Genomic DNA, 20,868 nt, shown 5'->3' with positions numbered 1-20,868 from the left:
GAGTGGGGGAGAAACAACTAAATTTGCTAAAGGGGCCTCGCCCCTCTCATTCCCCGCCATTGTGAGCAGGGAGAGACGGGGAGACACCGGAAGGAGGAAGGGGGAGGGGAAAAGGAATTAACCACTCCCCCCTGCTAAACTGCAGGCGGGGGGAAGGGGGGGAAAAACCAAATGGGGTGGACGGGGGGGGGAAATCTAGTAATAGGGGCAGGCTGTAAAATAAGCAGTCCGGGGGGGGGGGGGGTGTAAACCCACGCACGTTTGTCCAAAGAGTCTCGTTTGGTCGGCTGTTATGTCCGGTCCGAAAGGCAAAGTTCAAAGCAAACAGCTGGATCTGAAGGCAGATGGCAGATAGCCAGCAGGGACAAAGCGGCGGGGGCCGTGGCAGTTGTAGTAATGGTGGGGGGGGGTGAGGGGGGCACCGATGGATCAGGGGGCAGCTTGTTGCCACACCCCCTGTGCCGCCACAAACGCAAGTAAAACACAGTCAAACTCCCCCCACGAGAGTAAAATTCGAAAAATTACTCAGTCTTACGGCCCCCTTCACGATGATTTGTAGCTTCTTAAATTATTTCTCCTGTCTTCTGGAGTCCTTCTTCTCCGGCCGTGTTGGCTGTGTTCCAAGGCTTCCGGCATGCTAAGAATGTTGTAGAGATAGTCCGAGCTGCCAGCAAAGCGGCTGGGTCTGGGGGCTTCCACTCCCCCCTCCGGATAGCAGAAACAGCAATCTTCCCCCCCTCCTCCGGGGGTCTCAGCTAAAACAAATAGCTGCGCCTAAAAGCAGGCGAGGGGGGGGAGTGGTGCTGGCTGCAAGATGGCAGCCTGTCAGCACTCAGAAAAGCACAAAAAAGAGCAAAACCGACAAAAAAATCAAACCAAATCAAAAAGCGTCCGGCCCGTTCGGGGGGGGGTAAACTAAGGCAGGGTCCAAAAGTAAGAAAAATCCAGGCCAGGGGGCTTTAGGAAAGAATAGAAAGCAGATAGCTGAAGAGCAAGCGAGGGACGGTCCCATCCTCCAACAGGGAAGGTTCCAGAACAATCAGGAACCTTCTGGAGACAATTAAGACAGGCTGATTAGAACACCTACAGCCAATCAAGAAACTGCTAGAATCAATTAAGGCAGGCTAATCAGGGCACCTGAGTTTAAAAAAAGGAGCTCACTTCAGTTTGTGGTGTACGTGTGAGGAGCTGGGAGCAAGAGGCGCTAGGGGCTGAGAGTGAGAACGCGGACAGTTGGAGGACTGAGGAGTACAAACATTATCAGACACCAGGAGGAAGGTCCTATGGTGAGGATAAAGAAGGTGTTGGGAGGAGGCCATGGGGAAGTAGCCCAGGGAGTTGTAGTTGTCGCACAGCTGTTCCAGGAGGCACTCTAGACAGCTGCATTCCACAGGGCCCTGGGCTGGAACCCGGAGTAGAGGGCAAGCCCAGGCTCCCCCAAAACCTCCCAACTCCTGATCAGACACAGAAGGAGTTGACCTGGACTGTGGGTTCACAAAACTGAGGGCCGCCGTGAAGCTCCAAGGTGAGCAAATCCACCAGTAAGCGCAAGACCCACCAACACACTGAATATCACTAATGGTTTAATACGCTGATAAGTTTACTTTGTGCATTGCAGAGCTGGTCATTTTTGAACTCCTAATACTTTCAAATTAATATAAATCCATTCTTTGAATCAAATTCAAAGCTGCCTTTGAAGTTCTGAGAGTGAAACTCTGCCTGAAAAATCCAGATAAAAATGACCACCCTGAATTAAATTAATTAATGCTTGTAAAGTGTGCTAAATAGAAAAGAACTTATTAGAAGAAATATCAAAAAGAAATGTGACTGCAAAACACAGTATCTTGGGCTAGGGAATAGGGAAACTCAGGAGACCTGGGTTCTATTCCTGGTTCTGCCACTGGCCAGCTGAGTAATTTTGGACAAGTCACGTTACTGCTCGTTGCTTCAGTTTCCCAATCAGTAAAATGGGGATAATGATACTGACCTTTTGAAAGGCACTTTGATATCTGGTGATGAAAAGTGCTCTATAAGAGCTCACTATTATCATCATCCAAATTATTATCCAACTTTTTGTGAGTTACAAACTGAAATAAGATTTTGGCTGATCCGGACCTCATAATCCTGGAGGGGGAAATAATTTAAAATATGAGTAAATGCTTCTTGTATAATATATATGAAATATTCTTTTAACCTTATTGAAATTGTGCACTTTGATTCCACATCTGATGTAAATGTTACCATGTGGAATAGAGATTTAAATTCGGTGTTTTTTTTCCTGGTAGAATATTTCTTATCTAGAGTATTTTCATTGCATTTTCCTGACTACAGTAAATCTGTAGGTTTTATCATAGATTTAAATGCAGAAAAAGTCATGGTTGTAACATAAACTACTCAAAAGTCAGGGAATGTCGAAGTGAAGGTTCATTGTGCCAATATACCTGTGCGCTCTTGTGCGAGTACATTAAAATCTGTAATTACATGATCAAGCACTGTTTCTCAAATAATACAGCATCATTTTTTTTTCTGCTGAGGTTGGTGTTGCTTTGTGATTTCAGCACAGGATTGGAAATCAGGAAGTTCAGAGTTGTAATCCTGACTCTGCAGCTGTTGGCAACTCAGTTAGCCATTCTGCTTCAGTTTCCCAACTTGTAAAAATGAAGATCCGTATCTACATCGCAGGTCTGTTATGAGGTATACTTAGATAATGATTGAGGCTTCCTACTTTTACAACTTTAGATAAACACTGAATCTCAGATAACATCTTATCATATAATCAAAGAGTATATGGTAATATATAAGCAGCAGGTGGCAGAGTTAAGGATGATTTCCTGGCTTTTAATTGTTTAAGTGTGCAACTTTGCCATTGCTGAATTCATAAAAGGTTTTATTTATTTATTTTATGTAATTTCCTAAGTTGTTTTGTTTTATTTGTTTTTTGTTATAGGAATGAGAAAAGTGAGGGGGTACAAAGAAGGAGCCTTAGTCTCCCAGGTTTTCAATCTCCTTGAAAAATCCTTAATCCCAAGAAAATTCCCTTGTGTAATTTACAAACCCTACCAGCTTTACATCTACCTTTATGTGCACCATTTAAAAGTAAACAATATTTCCCAATCTGCATTCTCAAGCCTGCATTTTCAAACATTCACAACTTTATTTTAATTACATACAAAGTTAAACAAAAAACCCTATGTTGAGAGAACATTAACATTGCAAACTCAGAAGTTAGGAAGTGCCAGAATTAAGATTGCACTGCAACCGTAGTTCACCACTCTTGTACATATGCGTTATGCTACAGTCTTCAATGACGTGCTCATATTCAGTTTTTTGGCCATGTCCACAACCTCAATCAGTGCACAGACACAAAGGTGCTCCCTGAATGGGTAATTATTCAATATTTTATCCTCATCATTCAGGGTGTGGCCTAAGCCTTATTTACCTTATACTATCCAAATCCTGTGTTGATTATAGAATTATTAATTTCTTCATGGGCTTTTCTATGGCTCTCATCAGTGAGGTGTCTGAGAGCATTACAAACATTAAAGAATTTATCTTCTTTACCCTGTTAGGTAGAGTGGTGTTATCTTCAGTTTACAAGGGGGTTCTATGGTACAGAGAGATGAATGGCAAAATTGTCAAGTGTCCTTGAATTTGGGTGCTCAACTTAAGATACCTACGGTCTGATTTTTCAGAGAACTTAGTATTTTTATAGCGCTTTATATGTTCACAGGAGAGCTCCCTTGCCCAGCAGCACATAAAAATTCTGTGGCAGAGTCAGGGATAGTATCCAGTTCTCTAGGGTAGCACTGGACTGTCTTAAAAGAAACCACCCTTTCTCTTCCTGCAATTTCCTGCATCATTCAGTGTATGCCTTCCAATTTCTGCAACCCGTGAGGCAGGGGTCCTGTAAACAGCTTTATTCACTGCACAGTTGTGATTCATTTGCCTGAGCCCAGTCTATCTTGTGCACTGAATGGGGCAGATTTCCGGTGGGGGTAGGATGGGACGTATGTAATCATGCAATTAAAGACTGTATCATAATGCATACACACAAGGGGGAGGAAAAAAGGTTGCACAGGCAAAAGTTCAGCCTGAGACAGACATGTGACGTGGAACATTTTAGCTGGAATGATTAAAGTTTGGCACAGTGATAAACAACTGAAAACTGGGTTTTATAATGGAAAGTGTTAGACACCTTAAACTATAGGCACTGCTGCCAGACCTGACTGTTACACATTCTTTTTTTTTACATTTAGCAAAGCAAGTATAGTTTACTGGGGATTATTTACATATCAGATGTGACTTTCAAAGAAGTCATTATTGAATGACCACACCTCTTCCTTCTCTGTATTTTCTTCAATATTTCTTTTATCATAACTGGAAAATGGCTTAATGGCATTAGCTCGGTCCACTACACAAAAAAGACCTTTCAGCAGAGACCCAGCACAGAAGAATGCAGGCCAAAGGATGAATCTTTCCGAGAGGGAACAGAGAATTAGACTGGACACTTCTGCAACACTGACTAAATCCAGTACTCCGGCTACTATAAATAATAAGCCGGTTATGCCCATTACAATAGTAATATCTATTCAGGGTTACAGGTGTTTCTTTCAAGAGGGAGATAGTCCCCTTTATGGGCTGTGGGGTTTATATGGTAATCATCTATTGATATTAATGTCCAAAACTGCACCACTTAGACCTTACTGCTGACCTCATTGCACAGCCTGTGCTGCTTCCGTTATCACACAAAGCTGCCCTTTTCACAGTAAGTGTCTCACTGTAAGGTGGTAGTAAAGACTGCCAGCTTTGAACAGGCAAGATGTCTCCCTTTGCTGGTGTGGTTCCATATGGTGATCTCCATTTCAAACCACTCTTCAAGCAGGATTTTATGACCAATGAGTTTTGGAATCAGTATTGCAAAAATAATCCTGAAAAGGAATATGCAGCTCCTTGGGACAGTGCTTAGCTGTCCATTTCCATCTCCCTACCTGTGATTTACAGACCATGCAGATTTTATGCCCCACCAATTTGTCCTCTCTTCTTTCACTCTCCCATTTTCTTTGTCAAAAAACACTACACTTTTTCTCACATTGCCTCCCATAATCCACGGCTCATCGAACTGTTGACTCAGGTTCCCTTCTCCACCTCCATCTTGGATCCTCTCCAATCTGCCTATCACCCTTTCTACTCTGTTGAAACTGCTCTCATCTAAATTTCTTATAACTCCTTCCTGGCCACATCACAGGGCCTCTTCTCTATCCTCATCCTTGACCTCTCTGCTGCTTTCAGCACTATTGATCATACCTTCCTTCTTGCTAGCTTGTTCTGCTTTGACTTCTCTGCTGCTTTCCTTTCCTGGTTCTCCCCTTGCATAGCTATACCTTCAGTGTCTTTATAGTATAGGCGCTGTTCTCCTCTTCCACTTTCCATAGGGATGTCACAGGGTTGTCATTGTCCTTCTTTGGGCGATCGCATCTCACAGCTGCAGCTAATGATTCAGAAATCTCCCGTTCACTCTTCACCTATCTCTCTCTAGCCAGTCCTGGATCTCATCTTATTTCTCCGACATCTCCTCGTGAATGTCACATCACCAAATTAAACTAAACATGGTGTGACGTTGCACTCCATATGTTTTATGGAAATATGTTAATGAGTGTGAATATAATGTAACTGGAATATGCTTTATGCAAAAAGGTCTCTCGTAAGGTGTCATTACAAAGCTTATAATCTACTGAGTATGTTCATCCTATTTGTATGAATGTATCATTCTTGTATCTGAAACTAGGAACATGAAGTATACCTCTGGGGTCCTATTGTAATTATGCAAAGTGTGGGCCATTAATGGTGGTTTGGAAGCTTGATGGCTCCCATTGACTAGGACAATTGGTTGTAAATGGTCTGTTTACTTGCAAACCTTCCTGGGTGCATGCGGTCTCACAGGACATGTGACCATGTCACGTGATACTGGAATCCATCTTAAATCTGGTGCTTTTCCATTTAGAAGGGGTGGTGGGGACCCAGAGAGACGAAAGATTTCCGCCTTGTGCCAAAGCTATAAAAGGGAGTGGAACAGAACAAAGGGGGCTGCAGTCATGAGAAAAGCCCTAGTTTCCACCAAAGATGTCTGTTAACAAGGACTGTACCAGGGGAAAGGATTGGGCCCAGACTAGGAAGGAGTCTAGTCTATGAAAGAAGCTTATTGGAACATCTCTGAGGGTGAGATTTGACATTAAGAAACTGTTTACAGGTATTAGGCTTAGACTTGCATGTTTTTGCTTTATTTTGCTTGGTGACTTTTGTTGTTCTGTCTGTTATTGAAACCACTTAAATCCTACTTTTTATACTTAATAAAATCACTTTTGTTTATTAATTAACTCAGAGTAAGTGATTAATACCTGGGGGAGCAAACAGCTGTGCATATCTCTCTATCAGTGTTATAGAGGGCAGACAATTTATGAGTTTACCTTGTATAAGCTTTATACACAGTAAAACAGATTTATTTGGGGTTAGGATCCCATTGGGAGCTGGGTATCTGGGTGCTGGAGATAGGTGACCTGCTGAGCAGTTTTTGCTTAAAGTCTGCAGCTTTGGGCTCGTGGCCCAAACCTGGGTCTGTGTTGCAGCAGACTAGCATGTCTGGCTCAACAAGGCAGAGTTCTGGAGTCCCAAGCTGACAGGGAAAATGGGCTCAGAGGTAAATTCAGCACGTAGGTGACAGTCCCAAGGGGGTCCCTGTGACCAAATCCATCACACATGGCCATACTGAACTCCTTATTTTTTCCTCCAAATCTCTCCCCATCCCTCTTTCTCTAACACTACTGACAACACCACCACCATCCTCCTGTCACTGAACCCCACAACCAGGAAGGCATTTTTGACTGCTCCCTCCCTCACATCCAGACTGTGTCTAAATCCTGCCATTTTTGCTTCACAGCATCTCTAATATCTGACTTTTCCTCTCTGTTCAGACAGTCAAAGCTTTCTTCCAAGCCCTATTAAACCTTCCACATGGATAACTGCAACCTCCTCCTCTCTGGTCTCCCTAACACCAGTTAGCCCCCACTTCAGTCCATTCAAACCACAGCTGCCAAGATCATCCTCCTTGCTCAGTGCTCTGGCAATGTCAACCGACTCTTAAACTCTCTCTTCTAACTTCACCACCACCACCACATCAAGCTTCTTGTTCTTACCATCAGTACACAGTGTAACTCCACCCCTCTTTGCTTACCTGAGCCTGTCTTTTTTTGTATCTCTGTTCAGACCTCCACTTTGCCAGTGATGCTGATCTTGTTGCCCCGTTCATCCATTTCTCCCACAGCCACGTTTTGTGTCTTGTACTCTACCCCCATGCTTGGAATACTCTGTCTGAGTTAATGCACCAGGCAACTTACCCTCTGATAATTCAAAACCCTCCTCAAGAACCTTTTCTGCTGGGAAACCTACAATAAATAAGCCAGCTAATAATCGATGCGTTGGAGGGCAATTGGGATAGTTTATGCAAGTAAATACAAAAATAATGATGCGTCCATTGCAGAGGTGTTAACAGGCCATTCTACCTTGATCAGTCCCTTACAGTATATGCCAGCTACATATGCTACACAATCTGTTCCACCTTGCATTTTGCTGTGATACTGAGAGTTCCTTTCCCAGACCTGAAGAAGAGCTCTGTGTAGCTCGAAAGTCTGTCTTTCACCAACAAAAGTTGATACAATAAAAGTTATTACCTCATCCGCCTTGTCTCTCTAATATCCTGGGACCAACATGGTTACAACTACACAGCATCCAACCACATTCTGTCCATTCTACATGCATATTTCATCTCCTTCCCTCCACCTTTGTCCAGTTATTTTGTCTTTAAGAGTCTAAGCTCTTTGAGATAGGTACTGTGTCTTTTTTTGTGTCTCAGAAAACACATAGCATAGTATAGGTACTATCACAGTCTAAGGCTAAGGCTACACTAGAGTGTATGGCTGCACTGTTGTAAGCTCTCTGTGTAGCCGCTCTCCTATTAATTACTCCAGCCCACACGAGCAGTGGTAGCTGTGTCGGTGGGAGAAGCTCTCCTGCTGACATAGCACTATCCACACTGGTGTTTAAATCGGCATAAATTATGTCGCTCAAGGGGTAGCTAGTTCACACCCCTGAACAACATAACTTATTTCAACTTAAACTGTAGTATAGCCATAGCCTAAGGAAATAATAAAGAAAAGACATAAGCAAGATATACTTTGATGCTTGGTAACATTAAAAGTACCATCACCTTGTGTTTATTCTTAATGAAATAAATAGAAACTGAGTACTCAGCAGTGACCCCTCTTCTCTGTCCAATTTAGGAGTACCATTGACCAAAAGGGAAGCCCAACGGGAGCTCCACCCATTTCTTGAGCATGAGACAGGATCTGAGGATAGAATTCTTTAAATAGGAGGAGATGTTTTCAAGGCTGAGCTCAGGATTTAGAGGACCCTCAAGAATGGTGGGAGCTAACTGTCATGGTAAAGACCGTTCTCCTTCCAGATGAACTTGACGTTTAAAAAAAAAATGCCAGTGCTTGTTTTAGATTCTTATTTTTCTTACTGATAATGCTCAAGTTCATTGTTTCTGTGTTACGAATGCAACTCCCTGCACTGCAGTTTTGTTGTTTATCTCATTGGCTCGGGCAGGGAAACACAGAATTATGAGCTCAGGTTCTGGCAGGAAAGTGAAAAAGCAAATACTTTTCAAATTTTTTATTTTAAGATGCATATGTTTGTAATTTAGTTTCACCCATGTTAATGTTTTTGAATCTGAAATAGTATTTTGTATTGTAATACACAGGGAAGTGCATGTGTGCCACTGACTTTTGTTGAATGATATCAGAACTTGTCCAGCCCTATGCTGCTAACAACTAGTGGAGATTCTTCAGTAACTCCAATGGTTCTATTTTCACTGAGTTCTAATGTGAATTTCCAAATGGCTGTGGCAACTGTGAAGGGCTAGGTGGCCAAAGGTTTTTTATTTTCAGATCCTCCCTATTCCCCTTTAATGGGTGAAATGTAAGCAGTATTTGTTGCCAGAATGTTCCTTTTAAAATAATTAATGGAGCTATTTGCAAATTACAAATAAAAACACTTTTATTTGGAGTAAATCAGAGTTGTAATTGTCTTAGATGAGCCACAGACTATTTAACTTTGAGCTAATATCTTGTTAGTTATGAAAAGTAGCCTAACAATAGAAATTCTGCAATTTTTCCCTTTAGCTTACTGAGGGAGTCTGAAGATACTATTTTACAGCAACAGAAAGCTCTTGTATTTAACTATGGCTTATTTTCCACTAGGGGGAGGTGTAGAGTCAGGAATGTTTGCTTTTTGTTTAAAACTGTTTTTTTAAATTATTTTTTAGTTTCATTCCAGTTTTCTGTGTAAAGTGTAGCTATTAATATATGATAGTGAGATCACAGCTCTGAATCATGGCTTTCTTGCCAGCATCAGAATTGCGTATGACAAGTTTTATTAACCCCATCTGACTGTAAATAACTAAACACCATACAGGTTTATTGTTTGATTTAAAGCTGCTCTGGCTTCAGTTTGCAAAATAGAAAGAAGGGGGAAGTGAACAAAGAGAGGATGGCTACAGGTCGAGGAGCAGAAAGGTTTAAAAGAGATTTCTCGTCTTTTCATGTGTATGCAATTGTATATGCATTGTGTGTGTAATTTTATATGCAAATATACTCAGTGTGTGGAGTGCAGTATCTAAAATGTCCTGTTTAGTGTTTTTATATTTTGAGATATTTTTCTGATCGCATTAATGAGTTTCTAAAGACAGTTTGCCCTTGAATATGAGGTCCTCAACCCCCAAAGATGGGTCTGTGTATATCATGGGCTGTGTTTTTGTATTGGTTTTCTTTTAAAGCTTTTACTATATTGTTATAGCCTGATTATAAACCTTTGGGAGAGAAACTGAATCTCTGAGTTAAGTCCATCTGCTTACCTGCCCAGCAAGGGATTCCCAAAACATTCACCACCTGCAAAGCAGTAGGTTTGTTTCTAAATCTAAAAATCTCAGTATTAGAGTTAAAAAATATTTTCTATCCACCGTCTGTACTTTACTGATGAGAAAGCAATCCACTGGATGTTTTGAGGAGTTCATTGTATCTCTTTGCGTTTGTGCCTTATTATTTTGTTATGTTAAAGTTCTTTAAAAGATCCTTGTTACCATTATTACCACTGTTTTAAAATTGTATTTTAATTCACTGCACTGGCAGATTTGGAAGATGAAGCAAGAAGGAGAAATGCACAGATGTTTGCAACCCTCTTTCCCTCCAGGATTTAAATAAACATGGCAATGAAAGCAAGAGGCTTGAATCTGGAATGTTATTAACAGTCCTGCCCAGTACTTAACCATCCCCAAACTACATGACAATTCTGAAAAAAATGTAAGCTGCAGTTGTCTTGCTCCAGTAGATTAAGAAATTACAATCATTGCTATAAGGCATTAGAGCATCTCTCGAATTTCAGAGTGCTTATGGAATTACTGCAACATTCCAAACTTAGTTTAAAATAATTAAGGTTCTAAATGAGCATGTATAGGATTTCTTTCCCCACCATGTTTGATCCCTGGAGGGGGTATCTGTATAAATAGAAGCTTTTAAATTGGTCAATATGACACAAACACTGGATTATGGCATCCCTTTTTATTACTGACGTGTAATATGTCAACATCACCACTACACTAGTTCCCCCCCGCCCTTTGTGGGCAGTGTCAACAGAGAGACCACAAGCTTAATGGGCCACAATGATGGAACTCCTGTGCCATCCCTGAGCTGGTCCATCCACTCAACTCTGGAGATGGTCAGATTAAGGTATAGCACTTACCTTTTTAACAGAGCCTTCCCATACCATCAATGCTCCAATTTATTTAAAAAACCCTACACAAAGTTTGCCCTAAAGGAGCAGAGAGAGAAAACCACCTCTTTGTTCAGGTTTTTGTTGTCATTAATTTTGTGCAGCACTTGGCTACCATGGTGAGAAGTGGTATATAAAAGCTGCAGATAACTCTAAGGTCAGCTTGGATTCTTGTTCACCCTGCTACAAGTGGCATTAATTTTAACCCCTGCAGTAAAGTCTGGACCAAATGGGTGGTGGAGACTGAATTTTCCTTTCTCTGCTAATATTTGCTGCAGAACTGGTTTGAGGCATGTTGATGCAAAGCAGTATGTGAAAAGCTTTTACTGTCACTATCCATTGTGTAAATCCCCAATAGCTACACTGAGGTCTTCAGGTTCAAGAACTGTCAGGCCAGCACCTTCCACCAGCACTAATTTTTGCCACTTTTTGATTTTTAATTTTTGCCCCTTAGAGTAATGTGACTTCTGTTACTACTTTGATATCTCAACATAGCCTCCATGGACTCCTATTGATATCACAATGTACTCTCCATGCACTTGCCCATACACTGGCATGAGTTCATTGTAAAGTCAGTTGGCAGCTAGGATTTTAGAAATAAAAAAAATCTCTGACAAAAGAACTATTCAGTACATTCAGGGTGCAATCTTGGCCCCACTGAAGTCAGTGGCAAAACTCCATTGACATCAATGGGGCTAGAATTTCAAGCTAAAATACACTGGGGACAAATTCATCCTTATTATAATCCCATTAATTAAAAAAAAAACACGTAGTTACAAGAGGGATGGACTTGGCCAGTTATGTCAATTTCTCTTAATTTTAAAAACACCTAAAAGCCCACGCTCCTACTAGGGATTGATTGTGTGATTTATTTTAAAATGTAGCCTTTTTAGTTAGAACTTGGCAAAAAGCAGTTGAATCCATTTCCAAATTCAATGTTTCCTATTCTCTCTAATAGTACAACAGATCCATCGTTTTCAATTATTTTTTCTCTTGCTAAAAAAAAAAATTTGGGTACCAAAGTGTATACCCAATGTTAGCCCATCTGGATTTATCCAAGATCTCTAATGGAGTTGCCAAGTTTCATTCCATTACAGAGATGCTATTAGAGACAGTACAATAAGTAATGTACAGAGGGCTTTAATTTCAAGGCAGAGTCACATGCACAAACCCACCCTTAAATGAGAGGATTCAAAAATTTAATGGAGTGGTTTTATTTCTGAATTTCTTCTGGCTACTGGCCTAGTTTATTGCAATAAGTAGTTAAATCAGAAGCTGAGAGAAACTCAGGTAAAATCCCCTATTGATGATGGCTGGAAGTGAGCGTACTAAGACTGCTGCTCATTATAAATAAATTGGATGGCTTCCCTGTTATCTTGTCCTCCTCCTCATTTATCTTCACTGGCTGTGTCTCTTCATACGTCTAGACTGTAAACTGTCGGTAAAGGATGATCTTTTCTTTATACGTGTGTACCATGTCCAGCACAATGGGGCTCTGATTAGGGTCTCTGGGTGCTACTGCGTACAAATAATACATTTAATAAGGAATCCTGATTCTGAAATGAAATTCTTCTCCTCTGTTTGTACTGTCTCTCTCTCCCCAGTGTCCACGTTCTGGGATTTTATGAGATTTTGGATTTTGGTCCCCATCTTTTAACATGTCCTCTGAGTGGTGGTTCTCTCTTCCTCTTTACCCTATCTCCTTGTGACTCCTGTTTACTTGCCTCTTGTCGTGGTTGGTGGCCTTCCTCCCAGTTTCACCTCAGTCCACTAAAGCTTGGCTTTTAAAGCTCATTTGCGGGGGAAGGTGAAATAGAGCAGGGCTCAAAGTATCTCAAATAAACAGAGGTGCTAGGAGAGATGAGCATACTGAATGGGGCTATGACTCTGCCCCAGTTCAGTTCTTCAGCTAGTGAGACCAGCAGCTGAGAGCCTGGGTGCAGGAGGCATCTGTGAATCTCTTCTCCACCCCAAGAGGAATGTCTGGCCATCCATTGATCAAAGCTCTGAGCTGGAGCAATGCTAAGGTCCCCCACTCAGCTGGCGCAACTGAGAAAATGTAGGGACAAATGAAAAGTCAATTTGAAGGCCTGTGTACTTTAGCCATGATCACAGTATAAAGGCAGTCCTTTTTGGCACCTGGCATCCTCTTCTTCTAGAGAATGATTGCTGCTCTTGGAATCATTTCTTCTGATATCTCATTCCCTGTATTTGGGCCTTTCAAGATATTTCTAACACTCCAGTGGCTTCATAAGCCTTTAATTAAAATTGAAGAGTGCTGTTTAATGGCTTGTGTATATATATATGCTGCAATTACACAATATGAAGAATCACAGATTAATTAATTTCATGTGGATGTTTTCACAGAAGGTATGAATTCTGAGTTTCAGTCCTTGGAGAAAAATCTATAATAGGGCAAGCAAAATAAAGAGAGATGACAGTGCTGCAAAGACACACAGTCCTGGACATCTTATACTGTTCTGTCTGTGTTTTCCACTACAATTAGTTCCTTAAAGAGGCACTGTCAGAAAGAAAAATCACATAGGTGGAACTGGGATGTGCAATCAATCACTGGCCACCAGGAAAGCAGTGAGTCTGGACGGATTCCCCTTTGGATTCCATCAAACCACATCGGAGAATCTGGCATCTGTGTTGACTGAAGTATTCAAGCATACGTTGATGCCAAACTCGCTGCCTGATTCGCTGAATGAGACTTGCACTATTGTAATCCCATAAGAGAGAAGATTAGGGTGAAAGTCACAGAGCAGTCTCCCTCCTTAACACAGAGGTAAAAATTCAGGCCAACTCTGACCTGAGTCTTGGACAAACTGCTTCACAGATAAGTCTGTTTTATGTCTGGCTGGAATGGTGTAGAACCTGCATGAGTAGCTTGATAAATGTACTCCCCTGAACCTGGCAAGGGCCCAGCCACATTCAATAGTGTCTGTCAGTGCTGAGAATACCATAAGATCAAGTCAAATGAGAGTATATGTTTCGGTCTCTAATTAGGATGGGATTCCAAATACATAGTATGCCATGTAGAGGTCTTCAGTGTGCTGCTATAATAAATAGTTCCAGATCATCTTTTTTCAAACTCATTAGAGGGTTGAGACATGGTGCCCTCATGCATCTCTGCTCTTTGACCTCTCACTGCAACCCCCAGGAGTTGGTCTGGTCAAACCGTGCTTTTTAGGCTATTACAAAGTCTCTGTATGTGAGATGACACACTGCTGTTGCTTGCCAGCCCAGCTCTCTCTAGTTCAGATGTTCTGTGGGTAATCATCAATGTAGAAAAATACCTGGCTATTGAACCAGTAATCCTTGAGGCATAGAAAAAAAAAAACAATTGCTGTATGCCCTTTCTTTGTAGTTAGGGACACTGAAACAGTTAGGAATTCATATCCTTTTCTCTTGTATCTGTAAATTATCTCCCTTTCCTTCAGAAAATGCCCACTGACCCCTTGCACTGGAAAGATCTCTGTTAGCTGTAATCAAGATAGTTACTCTTCCTTGTTTTATCTATCGTACTACTATGCTCTTTATCAAAATATCTTTTTTGAGAAAATTAGCTCTCATCTGTTTGGAAAGGTGGGAAACCTAACTTAAAGTGGTCTGTCTTTTGTGGCCTTGGAGAGATGGGAGGACTAGAATGCTCTAATTTTAAACTGTATTACTAGGCTTTCTTGCTCAGTGCAGTACAACACTAGCAAAGTATATTACAGTTTTGACTATGGCTGAAATATTGATGATCCATATCAGTCTAATATGTATAGGGATTTAGAACTGGGTAGTGGCCAATTTACTACACTTTTTGTGATTTACAATATCTTAGTTTATAACCTTGCCAACAATGTCCTATAAGGAGAAAGTTTTGTTGGACTGTTGCAGCCTAGGTAACTTGCACATGAAGGACATTATAGAACTGTAGGCACCCTGCATAACTGAAGAGGATTGCAAAGTGAAAGCTGTATCCTGCCAGACCTCCTGATGAATCTACAACTTTGAACAAATCAAGAACTATTTAAGCAAGAACCTTAACTCTGCCCTTGTAGTGACCCAAAGGAGAAGAAAAAGGAAACACTTCAAAACTTAGGCTCATCTAATCCTGTACCACAAATGCTAAAATGCCTTAAACATAATTAAGGATATGATTTAACATGGCGGTCACAGAAATAATAAATTCTGTGACTTTACCGGACCTCTGTGACTTTTTGGCTTCAGTTATCAGTGGCTGTGCGCCTGCATGGCTACGCTCAGGTTTTGGGCTGGGGCTGTGCACGGCTGCGCTGGAGCTGCAGCTGTGCACCTGCAGCTGGAGCCGGGGCTGTGTGCCCGTGGCTGGGGCTGGAACCAGGGCTGGGCGCCCCTGCAGCTGGGGCTTGGGCTGTCACTTCCCCCACCTCCCATGACAGGACTTGGGCTGTCAGTCCCCCCTCCCACCATGGGGCTTCATGGAATCATAGAATATCAGAGTTGGAAGGGACCTCAGGAGGTCATCTAGTCCAACCCCCTGCTCAAAGCAGGACCAATCCCCAACTAAATCATCCCAGCCAGGGCTTTGTCAAGCCTGACCTTAAAAAACTCTAAGGAAGGAGATTCCACTACCTCCCCAGGTAACCTATTCCAGTGCTTCACCACCCTCCTAGTGAAAAAGTTTTTCCTAATATCCAACCTAAACCTCCCCCACTGCAACTTGAGACCATTACTCCTTGTTCTGTCATCTGGTACCACTGAGAACAGTCTAGATCCATCCTCTTTGGAACTCCCTTTCAGGCAGTTGAAAGCAGCTATCAAATCCCCCCTCATTCTTGTCTTCTGCAGACTAAATAATCCCAGTTCCCTCAGCCTCTCCTCATATGTCATATTCTCCAACCCCCTAATCATTTTTGTTGCCCTCCACTGGACTCTTTCCAATTTTTCCACATCCTTCTTGTAGTGTGGGGCCCCAAACTGGACATGGTACTCCAGATGAGGCTTCACCAATGTCGAATAGAGGGGAATGATCACATCCCTCGATCTGCTGGCAATGCTCCTACTTATACAGCCCAAAATGCCGTTACCCTTCTTGGCAACAAGGGAACGCTGTTGACTCATATCCAGCTTCTTGTCCACTGTAACCCCTAGGTCCTTTTCTGCAGAACTGCTGCCTAGCCACTCGGTCCCTAGTCTGTAGCAGCGCATGGGATTCTTCCGTCCTAAGTGCAGGACTCTGCACTTGTCCTTGTTGAACCTCATCAGATTTCTTTTGGCCCAATCCTGTAATTTGTCTAGGTCCCTCTGTATCCTATCCTATCCCTACCCTCCAGCATATCTACCACTCCTCCCAGTTTAGTGTCATCTGCAAACTTGCTGAGGGTGCAATCCACGCCATCCTCCAGATCATTAATGTCAAGTATCAGTGGGTAGCTGTGTTAATCTGTATCCACAAAAACAACAAGGAGTCCAGTGGCACCTTAAAGACTAACAGATTTATTTGAGCATAAGCTTTCGTGGGTAAAAACCCCACTTCTTCAGATGCATGGAGTGAAATTACAGATGCAGGCATAAATATACTGACACATGAAGAGAAGGGAGTTACCTTCCAGTAGGAGGAGTCCACACAGAATTCTTCTTCTTGTAGTGTTGGTAGGTCTCCAGTTTTGAGAGCTCATTCTTGATCTTCTGTCTGCGGTACAGGGTGCTGATCAGATGGTTCTTCAGTTTCCTTGAGAGTGTGTGGCACAGTCTCTCACCATAGTCTGTGTAGTATGACGATTGCAATGGATTTTTTACCTTCAGTCCATTTGGTATGATGTCTATCTGTTTGTACTTGGAGAGGAAGATGATGTTTGTCTGTATATGTGCGAGTTTTTTGTTGAGATTGATGGATTTCCACGCCATACAGCTAAATTTAGTGCCTTGCATGGTATCAACTATCAGGGGGTAGCCATGTTACTGTATCGAGGGACATACTCTCATACAAAACCAATCTTCCACACAAACTTCCACATGGCTGGACTTTACAAAAACGACACAAGCCATTTACAATACACACTCACTTCTCTACAGAGGAAAAAGGACAGTAAACTATCTAAACTCCTACATGCCACACAGGGCTACAACAGTGGTACGCTCAACTCACCTAACAATATTGTTAATCTATCCAACCACACACTTATCCTGGCGGAAGAGTCTGTCCTATCTCGGGGACTCTCTGCCCCACCACCCCCATGAACATGATACAGTTCTGCGGTGATCTGGAAGCCTTTCGTCGTCTCCAACTTAAGGAATATTTTCAACACACCATTGAACAGTGCACTGACCCACAGGAGCCCTCCTACCAACACTACAAGAAGAAGAATTCTGTGTGGACTCCTCCTGACGGTCAAAATGACAGACTGGACTTCTACACAGAGTGCTTCCGCAGACGTGCACTGGCTGAAATTGTGAACAAACAGCATCACTTGCCCCATAACCTCAGCCGTATAGAACGCAACGCCATCCACAGCCTCAGAAACAACTTTGACATTATAATCAAAGGGGCTGACAAAGGAGGTGCTGTAGTCATAATGAACAGGTCGGATTATGAACAGAAGGCTGCCAGGCAACTCTCCAACATCACATTCTACAGGCCACTATCCTCTGACCCCACTGAGGCATACCAAAAGAAACTACACCATCTGCTCAAGAAACTCCCTGCTACAGCACGGGAACAAATCTACATGGACACACTCCCAGAGCCCCGACCAGGGGTATTCTATCTGCTACCCAAGATCCATAAACCTGGAAACCCTGGACGCCCCATCATCTCAGGCATCGGCACACTTACAGCAGGATTATCTGGCTATTTGGACTCTCTCCTCAGACCCTACGCTACCAGCACTCCTAGCTGTCTTCGAGACACCACCGACTTTCTGAGGAAACTGCAATGCATTGGTGATCTTCCTGAAAACACTATCCTGGCCACCATGGATGTAGAAGCTCTTTATACCAATATTCCACATGAGGATGGACTACAAGCTGTCAAGAACAGTATTCCTGATGAGGCCACGGCACACCTGGTGGCTGAGCTTTGTGACTTTGTCCTCACCGACAACCATTTCAGATTTGGGGACAACTTATATCTTCAAGTCAGTGGCACTGCTATGGGTACCCACATGGCCCCACAGTATGCCAACATTTTTATAGCTGACTTAGAACAACGCTTCCTCAGCTCTCGTCCCCTAGTGCCCCTCCTCTACTTGCACTACATTGATGACATCTTCAACATATGGACTCACGGGAAGGAGGCCCTTGAAGAATTCCACCTGGATTTCAACAATTTCCACCCCACCATCAACCTCAGCCTGGACCAGTCCACACGAGAGATCCACTTCCTGGACACTACAGTGCAAATAAGTGATGGTCACATAAACACAACCCTATACCGGAAACCTACTGACCGCTATACTTACCTACATGCCTCCAGCTTCCATCCAGGACACACCACACGATCCATTGTCTACAGCCAAGCCCTAAGATACAACCGCATTTGCTCCAATCCCTCAGACGGAGACAAACACCTCTAAGATCTTTATCAAGCATTCTTAAAACTGCAGTATGCACTTGGGGAAGTGAGGAAACAGATTGACAGAGCGAGACGGGTACCCAGAAATCACCTGTTACAGGACACGCCAACAAGGAAAATAACAGAACACCACTGGCCATCACGTACAGCCCCTATCTAAAACCTCTCCAGCACATTATCAACGATCTACAACCTATCCTGGAAAACAATCCCTCACTGTCCCAGACCTTGGGAGGCAGGCCAGTCCTCGCTTACAGACAGCCCCCCAGTCTGAACAACTATACACCACACCACACCACAGAAACACTAACCCAGGAACCAATCCCTGTAGCAAACCTTGTTGCCTACTCTGTCCCAATATCTACTCTAGCGACACCATCAGAGGACCCAGCCACATCAGCCACACCATCAGGGGCTCATTCACCTGCATGTCTACTAATGTTATGTATGCCATCATGTGCCAGCAATGCCCCTCTGCCATGTACATTGGCCAAACCGGACAGTCCCTACGTAAAAGAATAAATGGACACAAATCGGACATCAAGAATGGTAACATACAAAAGCCAGTAGGAGAACACTTCAATCTTCCTGGACATTCTATAACAGATTTAAAAGTAGCTATACTTGAACAAAAAAACTTCAGAAACAGACTTCAAAGAGAAACAGCAGAACGAAAATTCATTTGCAAATTTAACACCATTAATTTGGGCTTGAATAGGGACTGGAAGTGGCTGTCTCATTACAAAAGCAGCTTTGCCTCTCCTGGAATTGACACCTTCTCATCTGTTATTGGGAGTGGACTACATCCACCCTGATCGAATTGGCCTGTCAACACTGGTTCTCCACTTGTGGGGTAACTCCCTTCTCTTCATGTGTCAGTATATTTATGCCTGCATCTGTAATTTTCACTCCAGGCATCTGAAGAAATGGGGTTTTTACCCACAAAAGCTTATGCTCAAGTAAATCTGTTAGTTTTTAAGGTGCCACCAGTCTCCTTTTTGTTTTTGCAGATCATTAATGAAGATATTGAACAAAACTGGCCCCAGGACCAACCCTTGGGGCACTCTGCTTGATACCGGCTGCCAACTAGACATGGAGCCATTGATCATTACCTGTTGAGCCCGATGATCTAGTCAGCTTTCTGTCCCCCTTATAGTCCATTCATCCAGCCCATACTTCTTTAACTTGCTGTCAAGAATACTGTGGGAGATCATATCAAAAGCTTTGCTAAAGTCAAGGAATAACACGTCCACTGCTTTCCCCTCATCCACAGTCAGTTATCTCGTCTGTGGCAAATTGCCAGTACGATTAAGATGGGTCCTGCACTTCCTCTTCTTGGGGGGGTGGGTTCAGGGCACAGTTTCCTGCCCCAGAACTAGGGTATCTACTGTCCCACTAGTAACACAGAGAAGGGTAGTGGAGAGGGAGGGACTCAGGCCCGCCCTCTACTCCGGGTCTCAGCCCAGGGGCCCTAGGGATAGTGGTAAACCACTTGAACTAGTGCTTCCTTCCCCTGGCCTACTTCCCTCTCCTGCTCTTCAGCTTGTGGGGTTTCCTGCTCTCTCTCTCTCTCTCTCTCTGCACAAGCCGGATGTCTCTTTACCTAGGGTCTTGGTCTTCTAGCCAGCCACGGCACTTCTCCAAACTGCTCTCTGCTCCAACTCCTCCTGGTCTGATTGAAACAGGGGGTTTTTATCATGTGACTGGCTTCAGGTGCTCTAATTAGTCTATAGCAAACTTTCTTCCCTCTACAGGGAATAAGGCTCCCTTCTAGTACTCTCCTGTTGCCCTCTGGCCATGCTATATCACACGTCATAGAAGGCAATTAGGTTAGTCAGGCATGACTTGCCCTTGGTGAATCCATGATGACTGTTCCTGATCACTTTCCTCTCATTGAAGTGCTTCAAAATTGATTCCTTGAGGACCTGCTCCATGATTTTTCCAGGGACTGAGGTGAGGCCGACTGGCCTCTAGTTCCCCAGATCCTCCTTCTTCCCTTTTTTAAAGATGGGCACTACATTAGCCTTTTTCAAGTCATCCAGGACCTCCCCCGATCACCATGAGTTTTTAAAGATAATGGCCTTTGGCTCTGCAATCAGCTGTCATTCTCCCCTCTTATCCCCAGCCCTCCCCCCGTTTATTTTTAGTAAAAGTTACAGATAGGTCCTGGGCTCCCATGAATTTTTGTTTTATTCTCCGCAACCTGTCCGTGATTTTTACTAAAAATAACAGTGAAAAAACCTTAATCTTAAACATAATTATAGGGTCATTGCATAGTGCCACAACAGGGCAGAGTTAAGGTTGTTTGGGTGCCCAACTGTGCATTTCCACACCTTAACATATTTTGATTTCTTTTAAGTCTAACTCTGAATTTCCTGGGCCTTAAAATGCTGGTTTTTTGCCATAATTAAATCATCCCTGTAGTGTGTGTTGTTATAAAT

General features: G+C 42.9%; 1 protein-coding gene across 10 annotated transcripts in view; it reads left to right on the top strand.

Moving 5' to 3' along the window:
* The window catches only part of BBS4 (Bardet-Biedl syndrome 4), a 100,928-nt gene that overhangs the window by 34,459 nt on the left and 45,601 nt on the right, over positions 1-20,868 (top strand). For 2 of the 10 annotated variants that reach the window (XM_043523422.1, XM_027818867.3), the window contains exon 3: positions 2,559-2,682. The exons of 3 other annotated variants lie outside the window; for them this stretch is intronic. In XM_043523422.1, the coding sequence (XP_043379357.1) occupies positions 2,559-2,682 (124 nt within the window). Of the gene's footprint in view, positions 1-2,534; positions 2,695-8,333; positions 9,660-20,868 lie in introns of all 10 variants that reach the window. 5 more of the 10 variants (XM_037910414.2, XM_043523423.1, XM_037910416.2 and 2 more) reach the window with 5 other exon arrangements.

This window comes from Chelonia mydas, chromosome 10 (assembly GCF_015237465.2).
Source record: "Chelonia mydas isolate rCheMyd1 chromosome 10, rCheMyd1.pri.v2, whole genome shotgun sequence".
Taxonomy (NCBI): Eukaryota; Metazoa; Chordata; order Testudines; family Cheloniidae; genus Chelonia; species Chelonia mydas.
The sequence above is the reverse complement of the archived record's forward strand: the minus strand, read 5'-3'. Positions and strand labels throughout refer to the sequence as shown.